We start from the raw sequence: 13,526 nt of genomic DNA on the forward strand, positions 1-13,526 counted from the left end.
AAGAGTAGGAAGGATTAACTTACCGCTTCGACTTGTGTCTCACCTTTATCTTTATCACAGCAAACATGGATTTCTGGCAGTATGTTGCTTCAAGCTCCACCCTCAGTATAACCAATAAGCAACCAGTGTTGCCATCTGAACCATAGAAATAAGAGATAAAACAATTATGTACTATATGAGTTGAATAGCTAGCGCTGTCCGTCTGTTTTATCATAAAAAGATGTATGACCTCATCACACGAGGAGAAATTGGCATCCTAGCACGCTGCCAGGACGCTTCCTCTTCGGACCCTGATAGATGCCATCACATGATGTACGGCACCTTCCAGCAGGGTTCCATTGAGGAAGCATCCTGGAAGTGTGCTAGGACGCTTCCCGCACATGATGGAGAAGTGTTGCTGAGGGCAAGTCGGGGCGCAGGGTGACAGGATTGCCCTGCTGCTCCACAGATTTGTCTGGCAAATCAGCTCTCACACCCTTCATCAATGTGATTAAGTTCTTAAAATAATCCCATGGCACCTTTTGACACTTGTCTGGACAAAGACATACTTCTAGCATAGTTCATGAATTACAGTACACTTGATGAAATGGATTTGCTACATGAAAGTTTATGCTATCAATTTCATTTCCCCAGCTAATCTAAAAGGTGCAATTGGATCTGTGCCTTTTTCTACAGTATCATATTGTTATTCAGATTATTTCAATTGTTATGGAATTCATGAAATTCTGAGACGGATTCCCATTCAGCCACTGGTCAGACAGACTTGCTTTGTTTCCTTATGGTTGCTGTAATGTGTTTCACTGTCCATCTTCTTTAGAAAAACTCAAAAAGGGGAAAAATCATTGTGGCACATTTAAAAATCTCTCTTTACTACTTCCAGCATTTGAATCCCAATCTACAAAAGTTTTTCAGACAATATGTATATGGGTTTTGTGTGTATGTGTAAGTAACATGATGCTTACCGATCTGTATAGAAACGATGAAATGCTTCTCTGAAGCCCATATAGTCAGAGTGCCAAACAAAATGGAAAGGTTTTTACTCCAAAAATAATTCTGAGTCTTACAAAAACAAAACAAAAAACCCCCTCCACAAACCCCATTGTTCTTGTGTGCCTACAAGTCATTTCTGCTTTATGGTAGCTCCACAGTAAACCTATCATAGGACTTTCTTGGCAAGATTTGTCCAGAGAAGTTTTGCTTTTGCCTTTACCTCCTCTGAGACCCAGAGAGTGTGACTTGCCCAAGATCATGCCGCAGGTTCCCATGGCCAAGGCATAATTCAAACCCTGGTCTCCAGAGTTGTAGCCCAGTACTCAAACCACTACATCACACTCGTACGGGGTTGGCAAGATTTCATCAGAGAAAGACTGCTGTTGACTTTATCTAAGGATGAAAGAGTGTGACTTGCTCAAGGTGAGTCACTCAGGCCCCTTCCACACAGCTGAATAAAATCCCACATTTTTTTGCTTTGAACTGGAATATATGGCAATATAGACTCAGATAACCCAGTTCAAAGAAGATATTGTGGGATTCTCTGCCTTGATATTCTGGGTTATATGGCCATGTGGAAGGGCCCTCACTGGGCTTCCTTGGCTGATTAGGAATTCGAATCCAGGTCTCCCAGAGTTCTAGTTTCACAAATAACCACTTCTAAAGCCTGTTTGTTCCTACAGGACTTCCCCAAAACTAAGAAAATGTCTGGTTGTGCAGAAGCTTTGATCGGTCTGAAATGTGAGGAACCCACCAGTTTCGTAGGGCTTAAGCAGACCCTCACTGACTTGAAATCCCAGATATCCATGATTGGGCTGTGCTTTATCAACAAAGTGCTTCAGAAAGGTGAGTTGGGAAAAGGTTTAATGGGAAATAAATGTATGTATGTATGTATGTATGTATGTATGTATGTATTTTCGACATTTTTAGCCCACCTTTCTCAACATGTCAAAATTTTAATAGTGCTATGCAATTTATGATACAACCTCATTTGAAATACAGTTGATAGTTCTACCTCTCAAAAAGCTGGAATGGTGGAGAACTTGAAAGGGACAACTAAAGAGGGTTGGAATATGTCTCAACTGAGGTAAGTTACCAGTCAAGTAAGATAGACACACACACACACACACACACACACACACACACACACATATGTATGAAGCCTACATAAAGTGGATAGGGAGAGTTTTTATTATACAAGCTGAGTATCCCTTTTCTGAAATGCTTGGGACGAGAAATGTCCGGGATTTTGATTTTTTTTTTTAATCTGGAGTACCCGTATTTGCCTATACTGTACATACATAATGAAATGTCTTGAGAATAGGACCTATGTCTAAACAGTGTGATTTTATATACAATACTTGTATTAATTTTGTGTATGAAATATAAGAAAACAAAGGTGTTACTATATCAGCCTCCCTTGTGGACAATTTTGGTTATTGGAATACTTTGGATTTTGGAATGCCAGTCAAGAGAGGCTCAGGCTGTAAAGCTAGAACTGAGGGGTTGGAGGCTGAGGGCCAATAACAGGAAACATTTCTTGGCAGAATGCACAGTTGCTTAGTAGAATGTAGTGGCAGCAAGAGATTGAACAAATGAATGGGGAGCAATACTGGTGATAAGTACTGGTCACAATAGTAGATATTGCATCAGAGTCAATATGTCTCTAAATTTCAGTTGTTGAGAAACATGAGTTGGAGGGGTTGCTGTTGCCTTCATGTCTTGCCTATGAGATCCCCAAATATAACAGGTTGACCTGTTTTGGGAAACAGAATGTGGTCTAGGCTTAGTCTTTACCCTGCTCCAATTCTGATATTATGGCTAGGTTTGTGGGATCCTAGCATGCCACACAGAGTCCCCAGTTTGGATTATTTGCCTTCAAGTGAAAGGAGGAGGTTCATATTCTCCACTTTTCACAGGGTCAGCTCTAAACAGGAGACAAGGTTTCATGCAAACCTCCAGAGCCTTCTAGCTGGACGTGTGGCTTACTGTACTTGCAAAGGTTACTTAAGTCAAGGTGTCATAGTTACAAATACAATTAATTTCCAACCAGGAAAATATGTTCTGTCTATGTGTTTAAATGAAAAAGTGTGACCAGCTCTTGTTTTTGTTTAATGCATAATGCTTAGTTACATCACCAGGCTCTGTATCGATGTCATCACCAGGGGCCAGCCCTAGGCTTCATGTTTTGCCCCAGAGATTTGAAAGCCTGCTGGGATGATTCTGATCTGACGACTCTAGGTATGGTATTTGGTGAAGGGTGGAGCTGGAGTTAAATAGTGACTCGGCTGAGCCTGAGAGGTTTGTTTGTGGGAAGTTCTTGATGGACAAGAGGTGCTATTATAAAGGAATGTTTCCAGACACACAAATGGTTTTAACCCATGTTCCAAGAGAAGACCTCTAGTTGATTTTTAGTTTGACTCTTATATAACACTTGCCAAGTTCCATCACATGGCAGATTAGGTAAACGCACAGGGTACTGTTTCTGATGCCATCTACACAAGACAGGAGATTTATCAAATCTCTTCACAACATTGTTCTGCCTTTTTCTGGAACAGCTTTAACCCCTTCTACTTTTGCAGTAAAATACAACTGTAAACTGAGATTGAGAGAAGTTCCTTTGAGAAGCTGCCTTTGCAATTGTGCCAAGTTATTCTAGTGTCTTAATTTCTAGGCAATGGCACCTGGCTTTATGTCATTACCTCTATGTGGGAAAATAACTGAGAAAATAAATGTTTACTGAAGCAAAGAAACTTCAAAGGGAGATTAGAGCAAAAGATTACTGCCTTAAAATTCATCAGTAGGGTGCAGGGATATAAACAGAAGTGTTAATCTAAATGTAATTGTCTTATTACATTATCTTGTGTGTGCAAGCTTATTGATGGCCAGAGGATTTGTATTACATTTTGTGGGTGGCCAACATTAATAATGTAATGATCACAGGCAGTACTTTATGGGTTTAATATCCCTTTGACCTCATTGTCTACAGTCCTATTGTTAAACCTATTACGATGTGTGTAGCTGTGATTCTAGACTATAAATTCTTCCATCTGATAAAGTGAACTGTAGATTTGAAAGGCTTATAACCTTATTTCACAATAAATGTGTTAGTCTGAAAGGTGCTACAATGCGAAACACTCTACTATTTACTACAGTACATTGAAACACATATTGACTATCAAGAACTTTGCAGGATAGTGAAGAACAGAAAGCCATCTACTGTGACTCAAGTGTTTAAAAATAAGCTCAAAATCAGGTGTGTCCATGGCACTAAGCATGAGATTAGACCTTTTTACAAAGCCAAGCTCAGAGTGTTTGAAGGATATAGAATACATATAGTGGGCACTTGGTTTCCACTGGGGTTTGGGTCCAGGACCCCCTGCGGATGCCAAAATCTGTGGGCATTCAATATGGAGTGGCATAGCAAAATATATGCCTTATATAAAATAGCAAAATCAAAAAGATAGATAGATAATATTTTCCAACCATGGATGGTTTAGACAATGAGTGACCACCATAGAGCTCCTGGTTGAGAACTATTCTGTATCTGGGCTCTATTAGTCCATGCCAGACCAATGACCATCTTTTGACTACACAACCAACCCACACTGTTTTGTGAATGCTAGTTGGCTGTTGTAAATTAATTATGGATGTTTGTTCAGATTTTTATGTCGTTATATAATTTTGTTTGTCTATGTGTAGTTTAATTTATTGATGTTAGGTTTAATTTACTGATGTTAGGTTTCAGTATTATGTTAGGTCTTGATGTTATTTTCACATGTGTCGGTTTTCTGGGATTTTAGGTCAGGATCTGTTATTTTATGGAGGTATTGAATGTTTGCTGTTGTATATTGGTATCTGCCCTGAGTCCCTTTGGGGAGAGAGGGTGGAATACAAATAAAGTGTTGTTGTTATTTATTATTTTATTTACAGTATTTATATTCTGCCCTTCTCACCCCGAAGGGGACTCAGGGCGGATCACATTGTACACATATAAAGCAAACATTCAATGCCATATAACATAGAACAGAGACAGAGACAGACAGAGGGGCAATTTAAACCTTCTCCAGCTTCCAGCTTCCTGAGGGTATGCTTGATTCCAGCCACAGGGGGAGCAGCTGCTTCATCATCCACTGCGACTGCACTTCCTCATTCCAACGGCAGCTGGGTGATTTTTTTTATGGTGTCATAAATTAGCCTCCCCACATATAACTGGTACCTAAATTTCCTACTTGATAGATGCAACTATCTTTTGGGTTACATAGGTCAGCAACGAGCAGGGGCTATATTTTATTTGTAATTGTTGGGTGCTAACCCCTACACAGACTGGCCTCGAACTCATGACCTCTTGGTTAGAGTGATTTATTGCAGCTGGTTGCTAACCAGCCTGCGCCACAGCCCGGCCCCCTGTTGTTGTTGTTGTTGAATTAATGGATATAAAATCTGTGGATATGGAGGGCTGACCATAACACAAAATCTTTTTTGTTTTCAGGGATCACAGTGGTGCCCTATGAAGTGATACCAGCACCCTCAGATCGGAGGAGCCTCCTAAAGTGTAGGTTGTATACTTACATTTGTTTTCTCACCGTCACCCTTGCAAAGTTTTTAACCCAGAAGTAGGCAATATTGTAAATTGACAGATCTTAACAACTTATTTATATTAAACTGATTGCTTGTTTGTGGCAGGGTAAGATACAGTCACCAGTTATCAAAATGTGTTATTATTACCAGCAGCAGAATACTACCCTTCTGCAGTCTGTCAGGCCTCAACATTAACTACTTTTTGGTGCCAAAATAAGACGATCCTCTGCTCCAGTCGTCAATTAGAGGATGTAACTGATTGTGACGGTGGAGTTTTTTTTAACAATCAGCATTATATGCCTATATTACAGATATATATTTTATTCTTGTTTTTAACTTTTGTGTATTTTAACTGTGTGAGGTAGTAGTGGTAGTGATTCGTGTGGTGAATGGCATCAAAGTGTTATTGTGAATGGATTTGTGCCTTGAATTCGTGAAACTGGTGTTCTTTGGCTGGTAAAGCTTAAAAACATGATGATGATGATGATGATGATGATGATGATATTTTATTTCTAGACCACCTTCTCTCCTCAAAAGCACTCAGGGCAGTAAATTCACAGTGTCTACAAAAGCAAATTACTTGGGCCTGGGGCATACATCTAGAATCAAGTCAAAATTTTGGAAAATTCTACCAGATTTTTACACAGTGGTATATTATGCCTGGTGACATTTGTGTTGCTTGCATGGTATATGCCATGGTGACTTTGTGAATAAGGGACTTCCAAGAACCCTGATCATCAACAGTCCTGCTCATGTCTTACAAGCTTAGAGCTGTGACTTTCTTGATTGAATCAGTTCAATCAGTTGAATCACTAGTAATGTGATTTTCCTCTTTTCTGTCTTTGGTTTCACCGGGCATTATTGTGTGTTCCAATGAGTCAGGTCATCTCAAGACATGTCAAAAATATAGCTTCAGTTTAGTCATTTTTACTTTTATAGAGTTTTCAGGCATGATTTTCTGTAGAACCTATTAATTTGTCATTTTGGCCATTCATGGCATCCATAGAACTTTTACTTCAGCACCTAAATAGACAACTGGCCACCCTAGATTGCTTTAATGCAACTTAAGCACAAAGTAAAACTGAATTTACACACACTCAAACTAAACCAACAGAAATTGAAGGGTTTTTCATATTAAGATGAATGAAGGTATCTTTACTGTGTTGTTGAAGGCTTTCATGGCTGAATCAATAGCTTGTTGTGAGTTTTCTGGGCTGTATGGCCATTTTCCAGAAGCATTCTCTCCTGACGTTTCACACACATCTATGGTAGGCATCCTCAGAGGTTGTCTGAGGATGCCTTCCATAGATGTGGGCAAAACATTAGGAGAGAATGCTTCTGGAACATGGCCATACAGCCCAGAAAACTCACATCAACCCGGTATCTTTACTGTTGTCCATCGCATATTGTTTTCCCCAGTCCAACAGAATTTAGATGCAAATCATAAAAATACATTCTGCTTAAAGGCAGGACAGTAGAATTTCGCATACTTGGGAATTTGAAGCAACCTGCTCCCTTGTCTTAGAAGTTGTGTATGTGAGACGCAATATCTTTGGCTGTAGCTTGTGCTGCCATTTGTACATAATCTCATTAGATGAGTTGCCTGAGAACCAGCGTCACCTTGGGCTTATGACAGCAGCATGTGCTCTAATGGTGTGCCAAGTTTGTACTAAGACCCATGTAAAGAAAACCCCTCAAGGCAGACACTTAGAATGGGTGTCACAAAGCTCACAAATCAAGGGCCAGAAAGTAAAGAGTTAATCTGGCCTTACAAATTCTGCATCCCAGAATGCTGGATAAACTGTCCAGAGGGGCAGAAAGCCTTACTAAAAATTAGAATCCAAAAGCAAGCAAACACTCGTACTTAGGTAAAGGTAAAGGTTTCCCCTGACATTAAATCTAGTCATGTCCGACTCAGGGGGTTGGTACTCATCTCCATTTCTAAGCCAAAGAGTCAGTGTTGTCCGTAGACATTTGATTTGAACTGGCAGCCTTCAGGTCAGCAACCCAACCTTCAAGTCATCAGTCCTGCCGGCACAAAGGTTCAATCCACTGCACCACCAGGGGTTCCTTGCTTGGCAGTAGTGCCCTAGGTTTTAAACCTGCAATTACAATACCTGCAGACAGGAAAAGGATTCACCCTGGGGCTTGTTCCTGAAGAACAGAGCTTTTCAAAATGTGTGTCATGACATGTTGGTGTGTCAGTTACAGTGTATAGGTGTGTCACACGAACATAACAAGAAGTCTCTTGAGTCTGTTTAAAATAAGCGATAAATTATATGTTTTAAATACATATAAAGTTTTTCATTAGATATGTTGTGACCCCATACATTTTCTTATTATAATTTATTTCTATGTCCGTATCTCTTATAATAATGGTTTAACCCCCGGTTTGCTAGTAAAACTGAATTGCTGTGTTACAAAATTATGTATGTCTACAAAGTTTGTCACTAACATTAAATGTTTGGAAAGCTTTGCTGTAGAGCGAGCCTGTCTTCTTCTCTCACAGCGTTACCTTTCGTAATGCTTTTGATGAGACATATTTACTCGTGAATCAAATATGTTATAGATTTAATTGCTGACTTAATTTTTCCTGTACTTTTCTTTATGTTCCAGAGCAATATTTCTGTCTTTTTAAAGTTAAACACCATCATTTAAAAAGTATTACTCTTTGCCTTCTTTGTAAATGAACAAATATTTTAATAAACCATATGTTACAGCATTGAAAATTGCACTTAGTGTGTGTAGAGGGGGGAGTTTTAGGAATTCAAAGGCTCCCTGGCTCTCAGTGCAGGGCCAGCACCTGAAGCTCTTTTCATTCACACTCGATCCGGGAGGTAGAGCAAAATTATGTAATACCCCTTCATCCCCCTAATTTAAGAGCTGTTTTGATGTATCCTTTGCCTTTAGTCATGATGACTACTGTTGGTGTCACCCAGTGCGGTTACCCATGATGTCAACCCTATGAACTTCCTCCCATAACAAACCTTACCACAGTATTTTTGCTGAAATACCAGAAAATGTAACAAAATCAGTGACTATGAAAAATCACTAGCAGGTAACATGTGCAGACAAAACCACACGATTTAAAGTGTCATTGTAATTTGGTAATAATGACAGCAGTAACCAGAGCACATGCATATTAGAAGATACAAAAAGCAAATTAGCTTAGAGTTTTAGCCTTGTAAATACAGTAGAGTCTCACTTATCCAAGCCTCACTTATCCAAGTTTCTGGATTATCCAAGCCATTTTTGTAGTCAATGTTTTCAATATATCGTGATATTTTGGTGCTAAATTCGTAAATACAGTAATTACAACATAACATTACTGCATATTGAACTGCTTTTTCTGTCAAATTTGTTGTAAAACATGATGTTTTGGTGCTTAATTTGTAAAATCATAATCTAATTTGATGTTTAATAGGCTTTTCCTTAATCCCTCCTTATTATCTAAGATATTCGCTTATCCAAGCTTCTGCCAGCCCGTTTAGCTTGGATAAGTGAGACTCTACTGTATATTGATAACAGTCTATGTAAGCTAGGCTTATGGAAAAGGTTTTTGTGATTATCAACCTCATCACACGGACATCCCCTCCTATGCTGTTTCACCAGCCTCCATGGCAAAATGGCAGGGACACGAGCCGACTATTGCCCTGCACGCCACTCCTGGCTTCGCCCCACACATAGGTGAAGCGTTGTTGATGTGGCACTGAAGTATGCTGGCTCCATTGTAGCTTCAGTTGAGACACCTTTTCCTTCCCCTAGGATAACTCTTGCAGGAGTGGATTTCCCTTCCTAGGGGTACATTTCTCTCACTTCCTGTTGTCTCAGCCCTGTTCTTAACTATGTGTCATGTGTAAACTGGATTTTTGTAAGTCAAGGACGGTGTGTATACTGTGAAGAGATAGGAGGCCCTTATCGGTGGTGGCACCCCAGTTGTGGAATGTCCTTTCCTGGTTTTATATGGGCATCATTTTCATGAACTGGTTTTTTTTAATGTATTATTTTATTATTGTTTTATCTGTTTATATTTGTTTTACTTGTATACTGCCTGGACGTTCTTGTGATATTAGCCAGGATATAAATAAAGAAAAATATCTTGCTGGGATGGAGTGAGAGGTTTGTCTCCATGCTTTCCTCCAAGGTAGAAAAGATCAGTAACAGGATCTCTGGTAGACAAAGAGAGGGCTTTCTCCACTCCCTTCTGCAGAGATCTCCATTTAGATAGTTTGTCCTTACTGGTAAGATGGATTCTGAGGATGAACCCACATGAGGGCTGCATCCCAACTTCATTGCCTAGTATGACCCCATTAACCTCACACCCTCCAACTTTAATTGTGTGACCTAAAATAAACCCATATTTTGAACATGGGTAAAAACACCCACTTGTATCTATTTGACTTCAGCTATGGGAAATCTGTGACTTTCAAGACCAATTTGATTTTGGACAAAAATGGCTGAGTATGATGTCAATGGGACAGAAAACAGCAGGATATTGCACAGTGGAGCTGGGATACAGCCTTTGGTGGATTCAACCTGAGACAAAGGGCAAGGTGGTGCCTCTCTCCTTGCTCCACATAGTGACTGGCAGGTGAATCTTACTGCAGTGCTGCTGAATGGCCAATATCCCTTCACTAGAAGCCAGCAAACTAAATCTGGCCAAGAGGGCAAGGAGATATACTGTACCTGCTAACTGTCCTGATTTGACAGGGACAGTCCCAATGATTCCTCTGTTTTCCCACTTTTCCTACTTCTTTTTAAATGTCATGGTTTTATGTGTTGTCGAGGGTGTTCATGGCCAGGATCACTGGGTTGCTGTGAGTTTTCCAGTCTGTATGGCCATGTTCCAGAAGCATTATCTCCTGATATTTTGCCCACATCTTTGGCAGGCATCCACAGAGGTGTAGGTATATACCTCACACCTCTGAGGATGCCTGACATAGATGTGGGCGAAACATCAGGAGAGAATGCTTCTAAAACATGGCTGTACAGCCTGGAAAACTCACAGCAACCCTGTCATGGGTTTTCTGACCTCCACTCACTTTCCCCCTTGTCCTTGACTTCAGTTGCTGCAAACTCAGTACAAATTACAAAAGAATGTGTACTCAGCTCCAGAAAGAATAGGAAAAGATTAGGCCAAATCTTACCCTTGCCAGAAGGCTCAGGCAGAAATTAATTGCTGCAACCTGTCCTAGCTGGTATGTTCTTCCTCATAAATAATCTTTGCCATTTTGATCACATCTTGATTTTGCTTGGCCTCAAATGCCCCAGGTTTCATCTGTAAAATGCTGGCAGATATGGAGAGGCCATGTGGCATATGCTGCTCTGTCAGAGAGGGCTCAAGAAGGGTCCTCTGCTAGCATTGCTCTGCCTGCTTCCCAGCATCTATTATTCATGGCAGCTGTTCCCACTGATGCCCTGTGTATTGGTATGTTCGGTCTCTCTAAGTGTTTTGAACTTCAGCTCCCACAATTCCTAACAGCTGGTAAGGTGACTGGGATTTCTGGGGGTTGAAATCCAAAACAACTGGGGGACCAAAGATTGGGAACTACTGCTCTAGAGACACTAATTTCAGCAGGCAGAAATAACTGATCCCAGGGACTCTGCCTCCTAGGAGGTTCCGGTCCAAAGGAGGTGAGCAGTGCAGCAGGAGAAGATCACAGGTGTTCTCTTCCTGTCAGATTTCCATTGCTATGAAAGACAGAGGGAGGTCATCCAACATGCAGTCTGTTGTTTTAACCCATTTCATAAGAATCTAGATTTTCCCCTCTTTTCAAAAAACGACTATGAATGTGACCACTAACATCAGTAAATCGTTCCCTGTCTGTCTGTCAAATGAAAAAAAAAACCAGAAGAACTTCCCTAGAGTTTGAGGAGTACTTTCCCTCTGACAATACTTGTGCAATCAAATCTCTACCAAATAAAGAAGAGAAACTTTCTATGAATGTAATTTTATCTGTTTGTTTGTTTGATTTGATATAGATGCTGTCTTACAAAGGTTAAAAACAACATTATTGAAAGTTTGGTATTAAAAAAGCTAAAACACAGCCCATCATCATAGTAATGTATTACTTGGTTGTGGATCAAAAGGGTAAAAAAACTATCATATGTGAGCATGGGATGCATTTTATACTTATAATTTAGATTAAGAAGGTGTTTCCATTTGGTACACTAGCTATAGGACAGTGGTTCTCAACTTGTGGGTCCCCAGATGTTTTGGCCTTCAACTCCCAGAAATCCTAACAGCTGGTAAACTGGCTGGGATTTCTGGGAGTTGTAGGCCAAAACGCCCGGGGACCCACAGTTGAGAACTACTGGTATAGGTCTTTGTCTTTGCTTTGATTCATTTGGTTAAACTACCTAGTTTGCTTCCTGTGTTATGATCCTTATCCAGTGAGGCACCTTTGACATGATCAGTTGGTTTCACCCTGTTCTCCACTTGTGGCACATGTCAACACAATAAAGCATCAGTGAGATCTGGAGGTGAACCAGGGCAACGGGAAGGGACCTTTCACTCAGTGTGAACTGTCAAACTGCATGAAGCCTCACCATTGAGCTTATGGAAGATGAAGTCTAGCAATGTTTGAAGGGCCAAAGTTTCTCTACTTTTGAACAAAGGGAAATTCTGTATGCAAATTCCCTCACAACCATGGAAGTCTGTGGATAAGTTCATTGCAATTTTGTGCCCCAATTCACTTGATTATTATTATCAAGATGAAAACAAGCAAAGCTCCACATTGATTGTACTAAGCTTTATGGCAGTAATAAATCTAAGATTGGACAATTACCCTGGATCTGGGATCACAAAGTAGCAAAAATGCTGAAAGCATAACATCATTTTCAAAATGAAGCCTTCATATACTGAAGGTAAAATTCAGGAGGTGGGAAGGCCTCTATTGCACCCTTGACCCCTTGGAGGAAATCTACTCTTTTTTAAACAAAATCAGATATCTTGTCTTCTCCACTGCTCTATGACATTGGGGTATGCTTGGTTCATTCTAGACCTGCCTACTGTTGTCTTGCTTTCTGTGACATGTTTTTCTTTTCTGTTAAACAGATTATTGTACCCTAAATTTTGATGCCAGCACTGCCAATGAAGAACTTTTCCTCTTTAAGGAGACCCACTCTGTGCTGAACATGGGGATCTTGCTGGAGAACTACTCCAAACCCAGCCAAGGGTTCAACCACTGGCCACAGCTTTTGTGCACCCGCAGCCTGTGTGAGGGCTGCCACTACTGGGAGGCAGAGATTTCAAATACGTGGCTGTGCTTAGGAGTCACCTACAGCTACAGGCATCGCACCGAGAAGTCCTGTATGTTTTATCTGATTGGCAGGAACAGCAATTCCTGGTGCTTGGAGTGGGACTCTGTGAAGTTCTCTGTCTGGCATGACAATATCCAGACTGTGGTGCAAGGCAACTACTACAAGACCATAGGGGTCTTGCTCAACTACACTGCTGGCTCCTTGACTTTTTATGGCATCAGCAATACCATGAACCTCATCTACAGTTTCCTGACCACATTCACTGAGCCATTATACCCAGCTGCCATGGTAAGCAGTGGGGCATCTGTTACTTTGAGACAGCACAAAGAGTAAGGCCAAATCACAAAAAAGAAGGGGAAAAAACCAACACAAATTGAAACCTCAAATTCTTTCTCAAAGGCCAATTGCTGCTGCTCATAAAACTAACATTTATCTCATGATTCCTGAGGCATGGTCATTAACTTTTTATATATATAAAAAAATCACATGGACACAAGTAGAATGTTTATGTTGGCTACAGACTTTGGGGTTATGGAAGATTTTGACTTGCTTCACAGGACTGCATGGAGATGAGAAAGAGAAGCCCACAGCCTCCTTGGTTCATTCCTGACTTCCTCTTACATCTGCCTCTCTTTGGGGAATGCACCCAAATGCTCCATTTGAAACAGGACAAATATCCTACCTGTGCTTGC

At 40.5% G+C, this 13,526-nt stretch overlaps 1 protein-coding gene across 2 annotated transcripts in view; it reads left to right on the plus strand.

Annotated features, from left to right (window-relative positions):
* Nucleotides 1-13,274, plus strand: part of LOC100558661 (E3 ubiquitin/ISG15 ligase TRIM25) — a 39,332-nt gene extending 26,058 nt beyond the window's left edge. For both annotated transcript variants that reach the window (XM_003217267.4, XM_062970598.1), the window contains exons 5-7: nt 1,674-1,836; nt 5,483-5,545; nt 12,629-13,274. In XM_003217267.4, coding sequence (XP_003217315.1) covers nt 1,674-1,836; nt 5,483-5,545; nt 12,629-13,167 — 765 coding nt within the window. In that variant the 3' untranslated portion in view covers nt 13,168-13,274. The remainder of the gene's footprint in view (nt 1-1,673; nt 1,837-5,482; nt 5,546-12,628) is intronic.
* Nucleotides 13,275-13,526: the final 252 nt, after the last annotated feature.

This window comes from Anolis carolinensis, chromosome 2, assembly GCF_035594765.1.
Source record: "Anolis carolinensis isolate JA03-04 chromosome 2, rAnoCar3.1.pri, whole genome shotgun sequence".
Lineage (NCBI taxonomy): Eukaryota > Metazoa > Chordata > Lepidosauria > Squamata > Dactyloidae > Anolis > Anolis carolinensis.